The 22975-nt window shown below is 39.8% G+C and overlaps 1 protein-coding gene across 1 annotated transcript in view; it reads left to right on the top strand.

Moving 5' to 3' along the window:
* LOC143292097 (sorting nexin-29-like) overlaps positions 1-20230 on the top strand; it is a 29308-nt gene extending 9078 nt beyond the window's left edge. The window contains exons 8-21 of the mRNA XM_076602283.1: positions 766-924; positions 2729-2911; positions 3449-3599; positions 4191-4288; positions 4771-4858; positions 5481-5551; positions 8028-8220; positions 9342-9427; positions 11220-11326; positions 14173-14289; positions 15231-15283; positions 15504-15735; positions 16400-16539; positions 18839-20230. Coding sequence (XP_076458398.1) covers positions 766-924; positions 2729-2911; positions 3449-3599; positions 4191-4288; positions 4771-4858; positions 5481-5551; positions 8028-8220; positions 9342-9427; positions 11220-11326; positions 14173-14289; positions 15231-15283; positions 15504-15735; positions 16400-16539; positions 18839-18983 — 1823 coding nt within the window. The 3' untranslated portion in view covers positions 18984-20230. The remainder of the gene's footprint in view (positions 1-765; positions 925-2728; positions 2912-3448; positions 3600-4190; positions 4289-4770; positions 4859-5480; positions 5552-8027; positions 8221-9341; positions 9428-11219; positions 11327-14172; positions 14290-15230; positions 15284-15503; positions 15736-16399; positions 16540-18838) is intronic.
* The last annotated feature ends 2745 nt before the right edge of the window (positions 20231-22975 follow it).

Below are 22975 nucleotides of genomic sequence, written 5' to 3'. Positions count from 1 at the left end.
CTTCTCTTCTCTCTGTAGCCACTGCTGTTTGAATAGAAAAAGTGTGTCTGACAAATGAAGAAGATGAAAGACTTCAATTATTCAATCATTTTATTGTCTGAAACATAGTACAGAAATTTGCCTTCAGGCTCATTGTATGGAAAATGAAAAGATTTTAAGACGAGTACTGGAGTCCATGAACAGAGTTGCGCTCCCTCAGTAGTGACCAGAACCTTTGTGGAGCAGTACATGCACATGCTGTCACTATTTACATTTTTAGATTTTAGCATTCACAATCATTTCAGATCTCCCTGTAGTCTTTCTTAATTTTCAAACTGTCCTTCGATTTTTTTTCCTGATATTTGTATTACTCATTTTATCACAACAGATATTCTCTGTGTGAATTCAGAATGCTCTCCCCAGGGGGAGAGTGTGGGCTACACTGACAGCGCCACCCATGTATTTTTGTTTTCTGCCTGCAATTTTATTTGTCTTCCTATGGAAGTGGATTTTTCTACAGAATTTTGCTAAGGACAACCCTTTTGTTGCTGTGGGTTCTTTTACGTGCGCTAAATGCATGCTGCACACGGGACCTCAGTTTATTGTCTCTTCCAAATGACTGGTGTCCAGACCACCACTCAAGGTCTGTAGTGGAGGGGGAGAAAATACTGGCATCTGCCAGTGTGATTTGAACCAGTGTGCTCAGATTCTCTCACTTCCTGGGCGGATGTGTTACCTCTAGGCCGACACTCCACACTTATTGTGCTACTGGTTCCCCTGTGTCAGGTCTGGGCTCTGTGTTGTTTGCCATCACCATTGACCGAGCGGAGCTGAACCAGCCCTATAACAGCAGGCTGCGTGTCAACAGTGGTGGGGAGATCAGTGTTCCGGGCACTGTTGATGATGAGCCTCGGCCTGTCATCGCTGGTGACTCTTCCCCTATTGGTGAGTGCAGTGCAGTGTGTTTGATTGGCCACTGGTGATTGTGCCATGAGTGATATATGTCTCATTTCGTCTTGTTTGTAAGCCTTCATTATAGTTACCTGTGTTGTTTGTAAGTCTTCATTATAGTTCCCTGTGTTGTTTGTAAGTCTTCATTATAGTTCCTTGTATTGTTAATTTTTGTTACCATTTTTCCCCATATGGTGTTAATTATTAGCACTCTGGGCCCTTTGTTAAGGAAGTAAAGACCATTATAAATGCCCATTATTATTGGTATATTATATACCTTTGGTTGAAATGTGGTAGTTGTAGCTGTAGCGGTAATATCTGTCATTGTATGCAGTTGTCTTTATGTACCACAACCATCCTGTTGGATCCCACAGATTCCATTCTTTGACATATCTGTTTCATGCTGTGTGCTCCGACTTAACCTCAGAACAATAGTACTGACCATCACAATATAATCATGAATCTGAAACCATGATGGGCATTATCATGAACTATCAAGCAGCAACAGCTTGGGCAGGATTTCATTTTCTTTAAAAAGAACGTCATATTTCTAATTTGACGGTAAATATCAAATGACTAGATTGTAGCTGAAGTAAAATGGTGATTCACCTGAAACCATACTTCTTGTTATGAAACAGAGACATCAGTATTTTTCAGCTTAAATGATCTAAACCAGAAGTACTCTCGAGAATTGCCCAAACAACAATGGCACTCAACAAGCTGAACACCATCTGGAACAACAAAAACATCGCTCTCAGCTCAAAAATCAGACTGATGCGTTCCCTGGTTATATCAATATTGCTCTACGCCTGCGAGACTTGGACCCTGACTGCGGACATCGAGAGAAGAATCCAAGCTGTCGAGATGAGATGCTTTCGTAGACTACTTGGCATCTCCTACAGAGACCACATCACTAACACGGAAGTGAAGAACAGAAACAAGCAAAGTATTGGACCCTACGAAGACCTTCTGTCCATAGTGAAAAAACGCAAACTTAGGTGGTATGGACACATCTCCCGATCATCTGGTCTTGCCAAAACGTCCCTGCAAGGCACCGTACAAGGAGGCAGAAGGAGAGGACGGCAGAAGAAGAGATGGGAAGACAACATCCGGGGGTGGACAGGCTTGACGCTCGGTGACGCCCTGAGGAAATCAGAAAACCGTGAAGAGTGGAGAGGGGTGGTGGCCAGGTCAGCAGCGGTGCCCCAACGGTCTGAACCCAGACTACAGGAGAGGTGAAGGTGAAGGTGAAGGAACTTAAGTAAATTCTGCTTTTCTTAGTTCACCACCAGGAACAGGCTGATCATGCTTGGTCATGTGTGTGTGTGTGTGTGTGTGTGTGTGTTGGGGCTCATGTACGTTTATGTGTATTTGACTGTGCTTTCATATCTGTGAAACTGCATGTTTGGTGCATATCTGTTATGCATGTGTGGGTGTATGTGTGAATGTGTGTCTTCATGTTTTACATTTATTTGCTTATTTACCATCATTGTTGTCTTATTTATTAATTTATTTATTATTATTATTATATAATTATTATTTATTTATGTACGCTTATCTATTATTTATTCACCTTTTTTTTTTTCTCAAGGCCTGACTAAGTACGTTGGGATACGCTGCTGGTCAGGCATCTGCTTGGCAGAGGTGGTGTAGCGTATATGGATTTGTCCGAACGCAGTGACGCCTCCTTGAGCTACTGAAACCTCCTTGAGCTACTGAAACTGAAACTGAAACTGATCATGCTTAGCGTGGTTGCAGACTGGTGTCAGTTCAGTTTGATGTGTCCTCTGTTTTTCAGTGAAGAAGAAGGAGAAGAAAAAGAAGAAGAAAATGGTCAACGTGGTGAACTTTGATGACAACAACTCAGACCCCAAACCCCGCAGACACAGTGCCAGCAAAAGACCAGATGACAAGCCCTTAAGTGATACACAGCATCACAGTGGTAGCAGCAGTATTGCTTCGTCTGTTGGAAATATGTCAAGTGAGTAAGAGTTTTCTGTTTAAAAGGTATATGATATGTGTAGGTTTTTTTTTCGTTGTTTGTTTTTTGTTGTTGTTGTTGTGTGTTTGTTTGTTGTTGCCTTGATCAGATTCTTTTGCTGAGCATTTTGCATCCATGCTAAATCCCTGTCTAGTGTTGAACTGTTGATCAGATTGTCAGTTTGGCAGTGGTCAAGAATTACCTGTCCACATCATGGCATATATAAGGATGTATGGAATGGATACATTTCATTGCAATTCTTCCAATTTTCTGTATGCTGGAAATCACAGTCAGTTTTCTTTGTTCTGCATGGATTCAGCAAACCAGTAAAAAAAAATTATATGTATATATATATATATATATGTATATTTTTAAAGGGAGATCCTATTAGTCTTTTTCAGTTTCAGTGAAAACTTGAGACTATAAACCAGAAGGAAACAAAAATTCATTTCTTTTCAACCACTGACTGTAGTGAGTGACCATATACAAATCACTGCTTTCAAGTTGAACATGTTTTGTGGTGTTTGTTTCTTTCAGTCTCACACCAAGCGGAGGCACGGAGGGAAACAAACGAGGCACAACGGTCCAGACTGGTCAGCAACCCGTCCATGTTTTCTGTGGGGTCAGTGGATGGTGGTTCAAATCTGTCCAGCACTGGCTCTGTGACGTCTTTTGATGGGGACATGGGGTGGGTATCTGCCTTGTTCCTTTTTTTTCTCTCTCTTTTTTTTCTTTTTGATGATTGTTGGAGGTTCCCTCTCTTTCTCTGTCAGTCTGTTCACGTACTTGTCTTGTCTGTGCATTTGTGTGTGTGTGTGTGTGTGTGTATGTGTGTGTGTGTGTGTGTGTGTAGAGTGGGGATGGGGTTGAGTTTCACTGTATATGATTCTCATGCGAAGGGGGGACTTGGTGTTCAGGCTGAGGTGTTTTGCATGCTTTTCTTTTTGTTTGGTTTTGTTTTGGGCTGGACGGCAGTGAAGGGTGTAGCAATACATGTGTTTTCATTGTGTATCAACCTCTTTCTTTTGTTTTCCTTTTGCGTACAGTTTGTCTCTCTTTAGGGTAAAGGTTAATTGTTAAAAAAGCATGCACCTTGCTTATCTATTAATAGTATTACCCTCTTGTTTCGGGTTAGTTTTGTTGTTGTTATTTTTATGCCAGTACAGAAATTTCATGAATGTAGAGGTAAATGTGTTGTCTTCATGTCCTGGTTTTCCCTGATTTTATTTTTCCACAATGGTGATTCTCTTTTTGTTTTGTTTGTTTGGGTTTTTTTTAGAAGCTGTTTCATGGTGCCAGTGAGAAACAGTAGGCTGGGTGACGATGGTGGTCCACTGTCACAGAATGTCCCCTTCACTACTGACAACATACATTCAGGTTTGTTTTTGTTTTTTTGTTGTTGTTTTCTTTGTGTGTGTGTGTGTGTGTCTCCTTATCAGTGTCTGTATGTATGTGTGTGTGGTGTGTGTTTGTGGTGTGTATGTGTGTGTGTGTGTGTGTGTGTGTGTGTATGTCTGTGTGTGTGTGTGACTCCTTATCAGTGTCTGTATGTGTGTGTGCGGTGTGTGTGTGTGTGTGTGTGTGTGTGTGCACGCACATGTCAGTTTCTTTCATACTCTGGGATGTACTGTCAAATTTCAGGGCCAGTGGATTGGAAAAACAATCAAATGACATAATTTATGCATACCCATACATACAAAAACATACATTAAAATAAATGCATAAAAACATGCATGCACACAAGCAGGCACACCATCACACACACACATACACACTGACTTACTATAAACATTGCATACTCTGAAAAAAAAAAAATCAGCATAACTTTTACTGTAAACTGTCATTACATTGACTTTCAGATGCATCCTCGGAGATGTCAGTGTTTTCCCGTGGAGATGTTGACAGTGCAGCATTGGCATTAGCAATGGCACAGAAAGGACTGGTTAGGTAAGTGTGTGTGAGAGAGAGAGAGAACACTTTGCTTGTGTAGGAAGATGATAGGTTCATTTTCCCTAATTTTTCTGTGGATAAGATTTATTCAGATTTAGAAGATCTGTACATGAGTCTTTGCATATGGGTGAGTGGTTATGCACATGAGAGTGCTGAGTCTGTATTTTTGAGTGACTGTTTTTTATTTGTAAAATTATTTGGTGGCAGTTCTTGGTTCTACACTCTGGTCAGATCAGACCCTACCTGGATCAGTTAACCTTTAGTGATGATCATTGTGAAGAGGTGTGTCTTGAATATGAAAGTGTTTCAGAAATAAACAACAAAGAAGTAAAGTTTTATATATTCTAATGCGCTTTAAAAAAAAAAAAAAAAAAACTTCTTTTTTTTTAAATCAAGATGATGCACATTCAATGACTTGTCATTCTGATTTTGGCATTCTGTTTGGCTTCTTTTCTAAAATTGGATCATATTTCACACATGTTTCTTTGAGCAGAAATTCTTCACATTCAAAGGGAATTCATTCTAAGAGCTGATTTGGATATTATTTTTGTCAGCTTTCATTTCTCATTTGTTTAAAAACATGGAGAAAGATTTTGAAATGATTGTTCATTTTCTTCAGTGCCAGAACCGAAGGTGATGGAGGTGTTTCTACAGCAATGTCAGAACAAGATCATCAGCATATGTCTCACGGTAAATGGAACATCCTTTTTTTGTTTTTCTGCTTCTTTTACTGGAAGCACTCCACTGCACAGGCAGGGGACACGACTGATAAATGTATTTTCACTTTTCTGCTGTGTTATTTGTGTTATTCAAACCAGTTGTTCTACCATGCCCACTCCACTTCATGTGTGATTTTACTCACAAGATCAAACCTTTTTTTTTTTTCTTTTTTTTTTCTTTTTTTTGTCCCTTACAGAGAAGGTTATAATTGTAAACATTTGAGTCAACAATATAGCAAAATACATTTTTTGATTCCAACAAAATCAGTGAAGCATTACACCGTAGAATCTGCTTCAAGGAAAATACACAAACACTGATCGCTTTACTGAAGTTATATCATTCATCCAACTGCAAGGCCTTTTTTTTTTTTTTTTGCATATCTCCTATCCCAACAAACACACACACAGTGAGACACACACACACACACACACACACACACACATACACTCTTTAACGTATAATCCCTCGATCAATATACCACAAAGATCAAACCTTTGTCTGAACATCCATGCAGCCAATCAAGCCAGTTCATCTTCCACCCCCCTCCCACTGAGCCCCCTCCACCCCAGCACATTTTCGATCAGTTCATCAGAGATGCTATATTAGTGCCAGGCCACCTGCTATTGTTTTCAATACATTTCTTAATATTTCTGCATGGATAATCCATGTACTTCAGCATGGAGTCAACACTATGGATTGCATCTGAGTTTGCAGTCCTGCATCAGTGTAATTGCTTCTGAATACTACCGTCACTGTGTCTGTATGATTTCACTTTACATTTGTTCTTTCTTGATTGCATGCATTCCTTGCATAAAGGTAATGTGGCTTTCTCCAGTGCTGTACGAGAAAAAAGTGATGAGAGAAATTTGAAGGAAAGCAACTATGGTCATAATGACCACCATTCTGACAGATTGGTTGCAATTGCAAACAGGTATGCTTGCCAGTTCTTTGAACACACACAAAAAAAAAAAAAAAAAAAAGCATAATCTTCACTCAGAATGTTTGGTGTCAAAATCAAGAGGAATCACATTGTTTTAATACATAAACATTGTCTGGGTTTCCTTGTGATTATCATGTCGAACCAATTATTTTTCTTATCTTTTGCATCTTTGGCAGTCAAAAGTGAAACAACGAGCAAAAGTAATTTTGAAAGTAGGTTAAGTGCCGCTAAGTATTCACAGTGTACTGGATTCACCACACTGGATCACTTGTCTGTCCTTTCAGGGTGCCTATATTTCTGAAAAAGTTGTGAGGTTGTGACTGAGGGTGCCCAATATAACATTCTTCTTCTTCTGAGTGGGCTTTTACCTGCATGACCACTTTTACCCTGCCATGAAGGCAGCCAGATTGTGTTTTCAGGGGTGTGCATGCTAAGCTTCTTCTTGTGTCCATAACCAACCAAACGCTGGCAGATTATAGGATCTTTAACATGCATACCTTGGGGGGTTCAGACACCAGCTAGTCTGCACATTTGTTGACCAGGGAGATTGACTTTTTTTTTTTTTTTTTTTTTTTTTTCTCTCTCTACCCTTAACCCACCAGGCACAGTTGGGATTCAAACTCAAGACCCGCAGATGGAAAGTCTAACAGTCTGAACACTCGACTGTTGTGCATGTCATCTGCTATTATAAGTTCTCACTGCCTATCGTAAACATGTTGTTCTAGTGGTGTGAGTGTAATGTCACATAAGTCCCCAGCCCCCTCTCTCCAGGGATGGTATCACCAGCGTTTGGTGTGGACATTAACTCTTTCACTGCCATAAGCAACTTTTGTTGACGAGACAGTGCACCGCCAGATGATCTTTGTAGTTGCATTTCTTGTGAAGAGAGAGACACAGAAAGAGGGGATGAGAGAGAGTGTGTGTGTGCGCGTGGTGTGTGTGTGTGTGTGTGTGTGTGGGTAGATGTGCAGTGCGGTTTGGCTGACTGAAATGGAGAGGCACGTAAATTTCAGTAATCTGTATATTTGTATATAGCTATTTCGATTTGGTGCCATTTAATTTATCTTTTTATTTTCTATTCATTTTATTTGTTTGTTGTTTTCTTCTTATGTTGGACATGTGCTGCTGCCAAAAAGAAGATCTCTGTACCAAAGTATAGACAATAAAGTTTGTGTATTGTGCAACTTTTATTGACTAGACAGTGCACCGCCAGAGGCAACTTTTGTTGACATGGAGGGGTCATGTTGATAAGGCCATTTTCACATTGTGACAAAGCTTGACAGCTGCAGCCAGTTTCCTGCCATTAGAACAATGACTAACCCTCTGTCCCTGACCCAGTTTGAAGTGAACAAGTCCATTGTGTTGTTTGACATGTACCGAAGCCTGTGACTGAGAGCATCATTTCTTAAATACTTGGCGTTGGGGAGCGTTTTTCCTCACAGAAACTTGGCCGGTTAAAGAGTTAAACCTGTTACAAGCATCTGTCCCACGTTTCTCTGTGCCCAGCGGAGCTGCGGCAGGCTGTGGTGGCAATGATGGTGAGGAAGGACGAGGTGGAGCAGCAGAACCGCTCCCTGCAGGCGGTGCTGGAGAAGGAGATGGACACAACCTCCATGCTGCGGGCAGACATCACAGAACTCCAGCAGTCGGCCGCCCAGCAGCGGGAAGCCGACAGGGTCAGGGTGGAGAAGCTGCAGAAGTACGTGTGGGTTTGTTTTTGGGTTGAGGTGTGTGGGTTTGTTTTGGGTTGGGTTGTTTTGGGTTGAGGTGTGTGGGTTTGTTTTGGGTTGGGGTGTGTGGGTTTGTTTTGGGTTGAGGTGTGTGAGTTTGTCTTGGGTTGAGGTGTGTGGGGTTGTTTTGGGTTGGGTTGTTTTGGGTTGGGGTGTGTGGGTTTGTTTTGGGTTGGGGTGTGTAGGTTTGTTTTTGGGTTGTTGTGTGTGGGTTTGTTTTGGGTTGGGGTGTGTGGATTTGTTTTGGGTTGGGATGTTTTGGGTTGTGGTGTGTGGGTTTGTTTTGGGTTGGGGTGTGTGGGTTTGTCTTGGGTTGGGGTGTGTGGGTTTGTTTTGGGTTGGGGTGTGTGGGTTTGTCTTGGGTTGTGGTGTGTGGGTTTGTTTTGGGTTGGGATGTTTTGGGTTGTGTTGTGTGGGTTTGTTTTGGGTTGGGGTGTGTGGGTTAGTTTTGGATTGTGGTGTGTGGGTTTGTTTTTGGGTTGTGGTGTGTGGGTTTGTTTTTGGATTGTGGTGTGTGGGTTTGTTTTTGGGTTGTGGTGTGTGGGTTTGTTTGGAGTTGTGGTGTGTGGGTTTGTTTTGGGTTGGGGTGTTGTTGTCTTTTTGTGTGTGTTTCTTTGAGAGGGGGGTGGACAGACAGGCGCAGGTAGACAGCCAAGCAAATAATGAACACCTCTGTCTGAAAAAACATTTGTGTAAATATGTGAAAAGAAAAAATACACAGCACGCAAGGATGTACACACACTCACAACACACGCATATAGGCATATGCACACACACACACACACACACACACACACACACACACAAACTCATGTTCACTCATGCACACACATGCATGCACACACACACACACACACACACACACACACACACACGAGAATGCACTCACAACACACAAACACACACACTCACACACAACACAGGTGTATGCATACACACACACACACACACACACACACACACACACTCACACTCACACCACACACACACACACACACACACACACACACAAAATAAAATAAAAAATATGTGAATGATTCAGGAATACTGCTGTGAAGTTAACGATCTGATGGTGTGGTTTCATAAACAGAGAAAATGATCTTCTGAAACATCAGCTGAAGAAGTATGTGAATGCTGTCCAGCTCTTGCGTACAGAAGGTGCTTCAAAGAAAGATGGTAATTATTACAAGTTTATAAATCTGATTGAAGTTTCTTCTTCTTCTTCTTCTGCTTCTTCTTAATTGTAAGATGACTGCAGTTTGAAATATAGCTTTTGCCTTGTGCGTTTTGTGTTTGTGCAGTCTGTGAATGTGTGTTGGTGTGTGTGTGTGTGTGTGTGTGTGTTATCCTCCCTCAGAAATAGATCATACTGTAGAGGTCATGCAAAGTTGTGTTCGAGAAGTTAAATTTTGGATGACAGGTCATAAGTTAAAATTAAACGATGATAAAACCAAAGCCCTTCTCATTCACTCAGAGAGATCTTTTTCAGTTCATTCAAAGTCATCTACCATTCGTGCTGGAAGCTGAGACATTTTGTTCTCTCCTTCTGCATGCAGTCTTGGATTCATTGTCTTAGATGATATGTCACTTAATAATCATATCACTCACATAGGTCTGCATATCTGTCTTTGCCACTCTCCATCAGATCATTTCCATTAGTCACTTCCTGACAACTGCAGCAGATAAGATACTAGTCAGTGCTTTTGTCCTGTCAAGGCTAGATTACGGCAATGCTCTTCTTACTGGCTGTCCTAAGCGATGCTTGGATAGGTTGCAAAAGGTACAGAACTCAGCTGCAAGGCTTATGTTCAAAGCAAAGAAACGAGACCACATCATGCTTCTGCTTAGAACCTGACACTGGCTCCCTGTTGAAGCACGCATGCATTATAAAAACTCCCTTTTGCCATGATTTCTTCTTGGATTCTTCACCAGACTATATTTCCTATCTTCTGTCTGTCTTCTCACCTACTCAGCCACTTCGTCCACAGATCAACTAATTCAATGTACACCCAAAGACCTGCACAAGACATTTGGAGAACACGCTTTTCCTTTCACTGCACCCAGGCAATGGAACCTATTGTCACTGAACATTTCTCCGCATTTGATCAAAACCAACGTTCAAAAAAGCATTAAAGGCATATGTATTTTCACAGTACAACAAACAATGAACACTTCTCTCTCCTTGTGACACATTCCAACTGGTATGTGTCCTATTGTTCTGAGACCATTGTTTTACTGTCGTTAGTTTTTTGTATTCATGTTGTTACCTATTTATTATTTAACTTTGATTTCTAGTGCTTTCCCTGCTGTGATCATAAGTAATAATGTGCATGATAAATATTGTTTGTATATATATGCGTTATTTAGGCTAAGTGGGGAAGTGTTATTGAATTATTACTTGATATGCTTATAGTGTATTTTTAATTGATTACTTTTAAATGAAGTTTCTGTAATGTTTTATTTTACTCAAGCAGATGAATTTTACGTTACGTGTGCAGTGTGTAGTTCATCTTAATTTTACTTTTGTTTGTTTATCTCTATTGATTCTCTGTGTCGTTTTTAGCTTTTAGGTAGATTTGTTAATGGTGTGTGTGGTTTTGTGTGTGTGTGTGTGTGTGTGTGTGTGTGTGATGTACCATTTTTTGTGCTGTGAATGATATGTGATGATATTATTATATATTTAAAATGTTAAATGTTTTTTACTCTAAAGCGCAGTGAGCCTGCTCTTGAAAGTGGGGAAATGTGCTATATAAGCCTTCACATTATTATTATTATTGTTGTTATCATTATTATTATTGTGTGTATATGTGTGTGGGTGGGGGGAGGGTATAGATTTGTGTTCCCATGTCTGAGTATGTGTGTTTGGTTTTCCCTTCTGTTTGGATTTTGTTGAAATAGCTTGAATTGATGAACTTTGTTTTTATGTGACGAAAGTTGCAGACATGGATGTTTTGGTATGACTGTGTAGATGAGCTTGGGATTCATCTGGATGACATGCAACCCAGCATTCCTCCACCCAAATCCACCATCGATTACAGTCATGAGGCTTCTGAATATGAACAGAAACTCATTCAGGTCAGTACATCATTCGGGTTTTCTAACTAAACACAAATGTCTGTTTAAAGTTGGCATGGTTTGTGTGCATTGTTAGATGTAGAGTTATGAGCAAACTGCTTAAGCTGTCTTTAAACTGATTGTATTTTTTTCAGTGTGTTTAGATCTCACATAATAGCTTCTTTTTTTCTTTTCTTTTTTTCAAATTAGCAATGAATCCTCTATAGTTTATTCTAATTATTTTCTTTTTTAGTTTTTAAACCATTAACATTCAGCAAATCAGACAGCCATCTTTACATCTTTGAATTTCTATCAAAATGTTCAGTTCTCACAGGATATCATGTTGTTGGGTGTTTTGATAGATAGGGATGAAACTCTTCCTGTTTGAGTCTTCATTCATTTTAATTGGCCTTTTTACAGTATTTTCATTTCTCTTTGACAGGGTTTTACTTTTAAGGACTGCAGAGTAGTCAGCCCTGAAATTCTCCTTTGTGGTCAACTGGGCTTTAGACAATTTGATTTGAATCTTCAACCCTTGCGGCTGTACAGTGACAAGACCGAGGATGAACGAATCCTCCGCAAACATGAGCTTGCAAAATAACAGTTTTTAGGTTCTCATCCTCTGACCTGCAGTTCAGACAGCTTAGATGCAAACAGCTCCACCTTTGGCTAGATGGGCAGAACAACCAAGAGGTGGAAGCGTCAGTTTTTCAGTCTGAGGGTCCCAGGTTTGAATCCTGGTCACAGTGGCAGATGGGTTAACTCTCTCCGGACAATGGAATGCATGAGCATTCCTACATAAATTGTATTCGGTTTCGGATGATGGAATGGAATAGCATTTTCCAAAAATTAAAATCCATCACGCGCTGTACACGTGATTTTGTGATTAGTCAAGCAGAGTGCGCTATTCTTGGTCACTCCACAATCGAATGGTATGATTGGCCAGCCTGTCATGTGTGGCCCGTCTCACACACACACTGACAAAGTCACTGACCGGTCGTGCCAGCCTGTTTGCAAAGTGGGTTCTTCTCAAAATGTTGTGGACCGAACAAGGCAGAGATAGCAACGTTTTAGTGTTGCCGAAGCACAGTGAAATGCTACAAACTGAAGGGTTGGACATTGAAGAGGTGGATGATGATGAAGTAGAAAGTGAATTAAGTGCAGAAAGCCAGCATGGGTATGGTGATTTGGGGTGAAAAATTGGCATTATTTTCTGCGTAATGGCAAAACTAAAATAAGATGAGAAATTTGATTTTTTTTTATATGTATATATGTAATAGCCCAACACATAATAAACCAGTTCTGAAAGTTTCATTTTTTTACTCTGTATTTTGTATTTTTTGTAATTTATTTCCAAACCCTTACAAATGGGCCATTTGTGGGGGAAAGCAAGGGAGAAAACTTGTCATCTCGAGTGAGTTAAGTGTGTATCTTTTTCTGGGGGGGGTTTGTATGGGATTTTTTTTTGTACAATCTCACAGGTCAATAGATAAGCAGATCTGCTCATGCCAGAACCCCTTTACATATGTATAGTCATGCAGAAGATCAAATGTGTATGTTAAAGATACTGTGGTCCTTGTCAGCGTTCAATGGGGTAATAGAAACAAGAACATACCCTGCATGCATACCCCCAAGTATGGAGAATGGCTTCTTATTTCACAAGGGTAAAGCCTACTTGGCAGTGGTAAGAATATTCATAAACGTAAAAGCTTACTTGTATGAATGAATGACGGATGCAATAGCCGAGTTGTTAAAGCATTGCAGACCTGCTTGTGCCTGAACCCTCTTCATGTGTATATGCAAGCAGATGATCAAATATGTACATTAAAGATCCTGTAATTCATGTCAGGTGGGTTATGGAAACATGGATATACACAGCATGCACACCCCCAAAATGGAGTATGGCTGCATACATGGTGGGGTAAAAACGATCTTACACATAAAAGCCAACTCGTGTACACACGAGTGAAAGTGGGAGTTGCAGCCCTTGAACGAAGAAGAATAAGAAGAAGAAGGAGTGGATATTAGAGTTCCATGAACACAGAAGATTACAAGTGCTTTTAGACCAGATCTCTTGTATTACGTGATAAATCAAGCTGCTGTGTGTTATTACTTTCCTGTTTGTAATCAGCTTAATTTATGTCACTTTTTGCCCATTTGTCCAATCTTATAATGTTATTGCGTGTGTCAGGACTCAGCTGTGGTCTGAGAGATTGTGTGTGGTGTGAGTGAAGAGCTTTGGGGTGCACAAATGATTTCCAGTCAGATGAATAAAGATGTGTTGAGTTGTATCAAGGAAGCTTCGGTCGGGTGGCAGCAGGCCTGTTGTTGTTTATGATAATGATGATAACCAATAAGTTTATTTATTTTGTGCCTGATCAGATGAATTTAGCTCTAAGCGCAGTAGTTGAAATAAGAATACATTACAATACATGACACCATCCATCAAATAATGCAAGTATCTGGGAGGGACACTCACTCAGTCTGGCTCCGCGACAAAGCCATTATTGTTGTTAGTAGGGGGCTTAGTAGGTGGTGTCCTAAGTATGTTAAATCAGAACAGGCACCACTGAACACCACCAAAGTGACTCAGCAGCAGTGCAGGGTCTCCTCTGGTGTGTGGCCTCCTGGCGACCTAACATCAATGGTTCCCTGCGGACTGCCGACACTGGAACTGTGACGGGCGAACCCGGGTGTGGCCGTGTATGGAGGAATCAAAATGAGTGGCATGGGAGTATTGCCACTGAAACGGTGCAGATGATGGGGCAACAAAAAATTAAAAATTAAAAAATTTTTTTTTTTAAATGCAAGTATGTCCAGCTGAGTGAGAAACGTTACAAAGGTGACAAGACAGTGTCCATGTGCAGGTGGCAGAGATGCATGGGGAGCTGATGGAGTTCAACGAGATGCTGCAGAGGCAGCTCACCACCAGAGACAATGCCTTGAAGCAGCTGCGACAGGAGCTCATCATACTGCGGGGACCTGTAAGTGTCGTTCTAGCTTGTTATTGCGGGGACCTTAAGTGTCGTTCTAGCTTGTTATTGTGGGGACCTTAAGTGTCGTTTTGGCTTGTTATTGCGGGGACCTGTAAGTGTCGTTTTGGCTTGTTATTGCGAGGACCTTAAGTGTCGTTTTGGCTTGTTATTGCGGGGACCTGTAAGTGTCATTTTGGCTTGTTATTGCAGGGACCTGTAAGTGTCGTTTTGGCTTGTTATTGCGGGGACCTGTAAGTGTCATTTTGGCTTGTTATTGCGGGGACCTGTAAGTGTCGTTTTGGCTTGTTAGCTGTTGTTGTTGTTGCTAGCTGTTGTTGTTTTCTTGTTTGTTTGTTTTTCATTCATGTTTTATGTTGGTTTTTATTGGTTTTTGTTGTTGTTTTTTAGGGTGGGAGGTGTTTGGGGATGAAAAAATGAAAATGCAGGTGTGTTTGAAGTTTTGTTGTTTTGTAAAAATGTTTGTGCCTTGATGCTTTGTAAATGAACAAGTTTTACGTTTCAAGGCGGTGTCACTGTGTGAACTGGTCAGATACAGAATACTGCATTAAAATTTTTTGCTAATCTTTTTTTAATGTATACAGCAAAAAAAAACTGTAAGTGAATGTCTGTGAATATGTAACTGTAAGACATGCTCACATGCACGCACACATAGTGTACACACATTCTGTTCACCTACCCACTCATCACAGCACACAAATGTGTCAAAGACAAATGTGCGTGATATTCTTTTATACTCAAATATATAAATGTAAACATTTTTTGTAGAGATGAGTTGGGTTCTTTGTTTTTAATCACAGTTGCTATTAACATTGAAGTTCTAAGTTGCTGTCCAACAACTGCTGAAAGTGAGAGGTCTGGTAGAATAATCCATCCACAAGTTTTATCGAAACTCATTCCTGTTCCCAATCTTTGTTTTTATTTTTCTTCAGCTTCCTTATGATGAACAGGAGATTGAGGAGTCTGGTTCTGCTTTCATGGAAAGGTAGGATATTTAAGGAGCATGAGCGCTCCACTGTTTTGTGTACATGTGTGTATGGGTATGTGTACATGTGCATTGTATTGTTTTACTTTCTGTCACAACAGATTTCTCTGTATGTGTGGTACACATGTGTGTGTGTGTGTGTTTCTGTCTGAGGTTCCTTTTGTATATAAAACATTGTTGCTGTAACAGTTAAGGCATCATTCTGTTTGGTTTTGGACAGCCTGAGCTTACAGACCAGAGCGCTGATCAACATCTGGATACCATCAGCCTTCCTGAGGGGGACCCCGTCTGACCAGTACCACGTCTACCAGGTGTTTGTGCGCATCAGAGACGAGGAGTGGAACGTTTTCCGTCGCTTCAGTCAGTTCCTCGACCTGCACACCCGCCTCAAGAAGGTCTACCCCATTGTCAGCAAGTTTGAGTTTCCCTCCAAGAAAACTGTGGGGAACAAGGTGAGAAGATTTTCCTCTACAGCAGTTGTAAAAGTTTCATACATAAGGGAGTCTGTTCAGCATGTTCTGGGGAAAAGGGAAACCTGTTTGTGTTTAGAAAACTAATTCTGAAGACAGTCTTAACAGACAATGAATTTGAGATAACAGATTGACTATCGCAGTCAGCAGTTTGCTGATGTGTTTGAAGGATATCTGTTTGTTTTCTCTTTTAAAGTGATGAATGTGGTGAAGTTACGGTTGCAGTCTTTGTTGGGTATGTACTCTATAATCAAGCCAGGGTTGTAATGACAGTAAGGGCATGACATGATTTGCTGTGGGAGTCGGTTCACCAGCTGTACAAACGTGGAATTCACTGCCTTTTGCAGTCCATCACATCCCCTTCCTCACATCTTTAAAAAAAAAAAAAACAGCCTTGTTCAGTCTCTACACAATTAAGGCACTCCATTCGGTGTCTTTCTTCTATGGATCCACATCTGTTTCTTCTTTGCATGTGTGTGTTTGTGTGTGTGTGTGTGTGTGTGTGTCCTTCAGTGCTTTGTGTCTGTTACTGTACAGTGCTTTGAGGGGTTTCAAAGTGCTATATTATTACTAATTTTTTTATAATGAAGGTGACACTTATGTTCAAGTGTTACCCTGATGTTGGCTCCCACTGATTGTTTTACAGGAGACAAAAGTGGTAGAGGCCCGCCGCCAAGCTTTTCAGCTGTATCTTCGCCGGGTCATCAATGTTCTGCAGGAGAAAAACCCCGAACTCTGCACAGATACGTGTAAATCCAAGCTGGTTGCTCTCCTGCCGTTCTTTGGGTAAACATCTCTTCTCGCTTTGATGAAAGCTTTAACATTTGAACTGTTGTCCCGCCTTTCTTTCTGTAAACATCCATTTCTTGTTTATGTTGAACTGTTGTCCTGCCTTTCTTTGGGTGAACAACCATTTTTTATTTATGTTGAACTGTTGTCCTGCCTTTCTTTGGGTAACATCCATTTCTTGTTTATGTTGAACTGTTGTCCTGCCTTTCTTTGGGTTAACATCCATTTTTTATTTATGTTGAACTGTTGTCCTGCCTTTATTTGGGTAACATCCATTTCTTGTTTATGTTGAACTGTTGTCCTGCCTTTCTTTGGGTGAACATCCATTTTTTTAATTTATGTTGAACTGTTGTCCTGCCTTTCTTTGGGTAACATCCATTTTTTATTTATGTTGAACTGTTGTCCCGCCTTTCTTTGGGTAACATCCATTTCTTGTTTATGTTGAACTGTTGTCCTGCCTTTCTTTGGGTGAACATCCATTTTTTATTTATGTTGAACTGTTGTCCCACTTTTTGGGTAAACATCCATTTTTTTCATTTATGTTGAACTGTTGTCCTGCCTTTATTTGGGTAAATATCCATTTCTTGTTTATCTTGAACTGCTGTCTTGCCTTTCTTTTGATAAATATCCATTTCTTGTTTATATTGAAGTGTTGTCCCACCTTTCTTTGCGTAAACATCTTCCTTTTGCTTACATTGAAAGCTTTAACTTCTGAACTCGTGTCCCGCCTTTCTTTCTGTAAACATCCATTTCTTGTTTATGTTGAACTGTTATCCTGCCTTTCTTTTGGTAGACATCACCTTCTTGCTTACACTGAAAGCTTTAACATGTGAACTGTTGTCCCGCTTGGGGGTAAATATTTTCCTCTTGCTTATATTGAAAGGTTTTATTTTGTACTGTTGTATTCTCCTTCTTTAGGTAAATATTTTCCTCTTGCCTGTTTTGAAAGCTTTAATGTTTGAAGTGTTGTCTTTCTTTTCTTTATGTAATTATCTTACTTATGTTGAAAGGTATAACATTGAATTGTTGCCCTGCCTTTCTCTGGGTGAACATCCTCCTTGTATATATATTGAAAGATTCCTCCTCTTACATTGTTAACACTTGAACTGTTTTCTTGTCTTTCTCTGGGTAAATATCTTCCTTCTACCAGTGCTCCCATTTTGCACTCTTTAGTTTTAGAAGTTGTATTTCCCATGATACATCACCTTGACATGTTTCTTTGCTTTTTTAACACCCATCTTAAACATTCCTACACACTTTCACGAAAATGTATGTTTCTTTCATTACTTCATCTTCTTCGCTTGTGGGCTGCAACTCCCACATTCACCCACATGCACACAAGTGGGCTTTTACCACACCATGAAGGCAGCCATACTCTGCTTTCGGGGGTGTGCATGCTGGGTATATTCTTATTTCCATAACCCACCGAATGCAGACATGGATTGCAGGATCTTTAGCGTGTGTATTTGATCTTCTTCTTGTACTTACACACAAAGGAGGTTCAGGCACTAGCAGGTCTGCACGTATGTTGACCTGGGAGATCAGAAAAATCTCCACCCTTTACCCACCAAGCGCTGTTACCGAGATTCAAACTCAGGACCCTCAGATTGAAATTCCAACGCTTCAACCACTCGGCTATTGTGCCTGTCATAGTTTCTTTCATTTGAATTGATGTGTAGAGTCTCTGATCTGGGGTTTTTACAGTCATGCTTTCAGCTAGAGCTTAAGGTAGGAGGAATTAAAATTCTGTCTGCATACTTGCTTCTCTGTGAGAAGTGTTGCGCTGTATACAGATGTCTGTATGATCCATGACCAGTAGAAGGTTGGTGGAGAGTGACCTCTCCCTGTGCATATTCTTTAACAGCTGTAAAAAGCATTTGTATTTCAGGCACTGCAGTTTGAAGGGAAAAAAAAGGATTTTTTCCAGAAAAGGAAGATGTTTCATGTTCAGACAATTCTCTCAAGCAGCTCACCATGGATGAAGATTCAGTTTCAGTTTCAGTTTCAAGGAGGTGTCAGAACATGTGGACCCATCCATGAAAGCTTCACCACATCTGTTTTGAAAAAAAAAAAAAGGGAGCAGATGCCTGGCTCTCACATAAACCCATTGCACTAGACAGGCCTTGAAAGCCTACCCTGAGTTTGTGTGAAACATTAGTATAAAATTAAACGAAATAATTAGACAAAATAAACAAATAAGTAAGTGCCTTAAAATATGATAAAATGAAAGATACACTGAAGGCAAATGAAGGGCACAAAGTGTGTGCTTAACAGCTAGGTGCTGATCATTGTGCAGGGAGGACCCCGAAGTGGGCGGCAAGAAAGGCAAAAAGAAATTGCAGCAGCAGAGGTTACAGCCGTCACAGCCACCTCCCACTTCCTCCTCTTCCACCACCCCAGGAACTGCAGCACAGACTTCCCACAACCACACATCGTCATGACTGCCATGACAAGCAAGCTGTTGTTCATTTGTGCTGTTGGATGAATGTGTGTGTGCGAGTGTGTGTTTAAGTGTGTGTGTGTGTGTGTGTGTGTGTGAATGAGCATGTGCACCTGTATATAAACATCTACATGCATATGAACAATTCCAAATTGTTCAGGTTGTTTGGGTTTTTTAACACACAACATATCCATGTTCATTTCGCTGCCTTATTGAAATTCACTTCCAGTGACTGAGATGGGCTTTTCTTTACAAGATTGTGTCAAAATGCTTGTGGTATGTTTAATTAATTTAGGTTTTTGATGCTTTATCCTTCAGTAGGGAATTGATTGGGATATTCAGTTTAGTGAAGTGGCTATACACATCCTGTGCTAAAAAGAGTTTGATTCCTGTCTATTCCGCTTCAAGTCAGGGCTTATGTTTTGAATAATTCATGGATGTCCTGTATTTTGGCTTTTGCAATATGGGTTCTGGCTGACCCTAAACATGAGACTCAGAGCAAGTGTGATCACTGCTCTTTTAGACTTGCAACAGAATGGGTCTTGCATGGCATTACTAGGATTGCAAAGCTAATTTTTTTTTTTTTTTTTTTTTTTTACCATGTGTCGTTCTGTTGTTTTGGAGTATTTGCAAAAGCACTTAAATATCAATTTTAGGGAGGAATATTCCTTAAAGAATTTGGCTGCTTCTGTGAAAGATTAAAGTAGATTATTTGATATCATGGAACAGCAGTGCAGATGCGTATATGTGTTTGTTTTACATGGTATAAGTATAGAATAATCAAACCGAAGTTTGATTATGTGGATTTTGTCTGTCCATTGAGTAATATTTATTTTTTTGTTTATGAGCCCAGTTTCTACTTTTTTGATATACAAGAATGTGTCATTTGTCACAGACTGTGTTTCTTGGTGTGTGTGTGTGTGTGTGTGTGTGTGTGTTTTATAACCTTTTGCTTGTGTGATACACTGTTCTTTTCCAGAAGTGTGTAGTCATGTATGTGATACATTTTTAGAGCAGTAGTATGTGTTTATTGTTCACAAAATGATGGTGTTTTGTGTGGTTTTGAAAACAGTAGTTTTATTATTGTTCACAAATATAGATGTAATTACAGGGCTGACTTTACAGTGTCTGTTTGCAGGGGATATGTCTTGTTGCATAACTAAGCATGCTTGAATTGTGTTTGTGTTTCGTCCCATGGGATATTATTTCTGTTACCTCTTTTTTTCTTTTCGGGGGGTTGTGGGGGGGGGGGGGGGGGGGAGGGTGAAGAATGGATGCTATTGTTTAATGCCTTCTACTTTACTCTTTTCTTTTTTTTTAATTATTTTCCTGTCAGCTATATGAAAAAATATATACTTTTTTTTAGCATGAACCCATCTTTTGACTCTAGGACAGGCACCAAGACAGGCCTTACAATCACTCTAGTCATTTGGTTGGAGATGGGAATCTGTGTGCGTTGGTTTGCTGATGCCGTCACGTTCACCAGTCTGTGCACAATGCTTCTTTTTGTCGTTTTAGTCCTTTTTTCATCCTAATGCTTATTCTACTGAATTCTACAGACACCTTAATGTAAATCTTTATGTGATCATAACAGTTGCAGTATTAGAAATAGTTATTGCCTTTCTTTATACTTTGGACTCAGATTTTTAGTTGTTTTGTTTTGTTTGTTTTTTCTCTGCTTTTCTTCTAATTGGTAAGCTCAGGAAGTATGGTCTTTTAGGGTGGGGAATGGAGGGGAGGGGCAATCAGTTTCCATGATTAGACTCAATGTCGGCTGAAGAATTTATAAGTACTTTTTTGAGGACTCTGGCAGTCACTTGTTTCTTTGCAAAAGGCAACTACAGCCTGAAGAATCTCTCTTGATAAAAAATGAAATTTGCCAGTTTCATTTTTTCTGTATTTTGAATGTGCCCTTTTAAGAAACAAGTCACATGACTGTATGATATGATGCTTTTATGCAAGGAATTCAGTTTTGTCATCGTTATCCTTTCTCTCAGCTAGCATCGAACACTGTCAAATATTTCTTACTGTCAGCTGTGGGCTGACCAACTGTTGCGGTATGAGTGACAAGCCTTTGGATGCACAAATTATTTCCAACTGGATTAATAAAGATATATTTTAAAGACACAAGACACAAATATTCTTTGTCTTTCTTTCTGGAATACAGCGCCACTCTGCAATGTTTTAACATTGTCTGAAATATGAAGAAGCTGTATATTAATAATGCCTTCTTTCAGACATTCAGTCACTATTCTGATGTCTGCATTCTACCTGAGGCCAAACAAACTGCCACCTTGTCACTCATTTGTGTACTGACTAAAACATGTAGCCATTTCTAGTTTCCCTCAGGGGTTCATTGTCTCTTCAATTGATGTCTGCCTGATACAAACTAAGATATATTAATGTCACTGCCATTTTCTTAAGGATATCAGTGCCTCTCTGTAATCTGCATTCTGTGCAAATGTTCGGGCCAAGACTAATCAATTTCCAGTTCCTTTGAGGAATGTCCAGAAGACAAAGGTTCAGATATAATAATGCTATGTCACCCTCGTTTGTGGAGTGTGTACCAAGTTATGGTGTGCATTCTGTTTGAATGTTGCAATGTGGGATATTGATGTTGTTTTTAGTTCCTTCGGGAAGTCTGCACAAACTGGGTGATTTGCCCCTGTTGGAAAATGGTTGATGGCACTGAATGCTGCAGGGAATGAATTTTCCCCCATATGTAGAGAGGCTCAAAAACGCACAAACCTGCAGGTTTTTCAGTCTTCTGATCAGCTTGGTTTATGAGATTATTGGTCATTTTGATGGTTTAAGATTTCATCAGAATCATGGGATGTATATGACATTCATATAAAGTATATGTAATGATCATAATTATGTAATATATTAACCATTTTCTGTGCTTTTATACCCATTTTTGTTTTCTTTTTAACCAAATACATGAACATACTTGTGACAACTATGATATGATACTGGTCATGATTTTGGATTAGGATACTGGTTATCATTTATTGTTTTAAGAACATTGCTTCTGTACTTGTACATTTCATTCTTGTTCTTCAGTGTGTAGACTAAACAGCGAGAACATAGTATGCATGTACTGCCATTGAGTTTGATTTTGTTAAGACTTGCCTCCACCTTTGACAAACCCATATCCTTTGCACCTAAGCACTGGAAACATGGTAAACTTTGTGGAATATATAGCTTATATTATAACAAGAAACACATCATTCACTATGACACATAAAATGTGTAGAAAAGGATAGAAGTTGAATCACATATATGTGTGTATATAATATATGGGACACATATATATGTGTGTATATATGGTACACAGCTGAACATATTGAAATACTGCTGCCATGATGTCACCTTCTGTTTTTATCAGTATGATTTTTTAAAAATCAGAATGTTATGGATTTAAATGCCCCATACATTCCTCACTTTGCATGGTGCTCTTGTGGGTGTTTGCATAAATAGAAATGTGTGTAATTTTCCTTACCATGTGTGGTACTGGTGTGCTTATTGTTACGTCACAACTGTTGTCTGTGTAAACCCAGAGTAAGACCTCTAAAGGCTCTGGTGTGGAATACTATTTTTATGTTTTATAATTCATCCACAGACTTAAACATAATACCATGTAGAATAAAAATAGATGCATGGATTTTTACCTCTCTCTTCCTTTTTTTTTTTTTTTTGGCCAAGGATGAGAAGTGAGAGATAGCAAGGCTGATTTCGCCAACTGATCTGTGGTCAGTGTGATATTTCATGCTATGAAACTCACATTTAAAATATCATTAAAAAGGATTTTTTTTTAGAAACTCCTCAGCTTATACTGTCTTCCCATGTTCTCCCAAGGTATTGTCACTCACATACATTTAGATTACAGTGTCGCTGATTTTTCTTAGTCAAGGAATTATCACGGTTTCTGCGAAATTGCTAGTTTCTTGCCAACCTGTTATTGCACTGATTGTTGCATATGTGGTCTTCCAT

This window comes from Babylonia areolata, chromosome 1 (assembly GCF_041734735.1).
Source record: "Babylonia areolata isolate BAREFJ2019XMU chromosome 1, ASM4173473v1, whole genome shotgun sequence".
Taxonomy (NCBI): Eukaryota; Metazoa; Mollusca; class Gastropoda; order Neogastropoda; family Buccinidae; genus Babylonia; species Babylonia areolata.
Note: the sequence above shows the minus strand (reverse complement) of the source record. Positions and strands in the feature narration are given on the sequence as shown.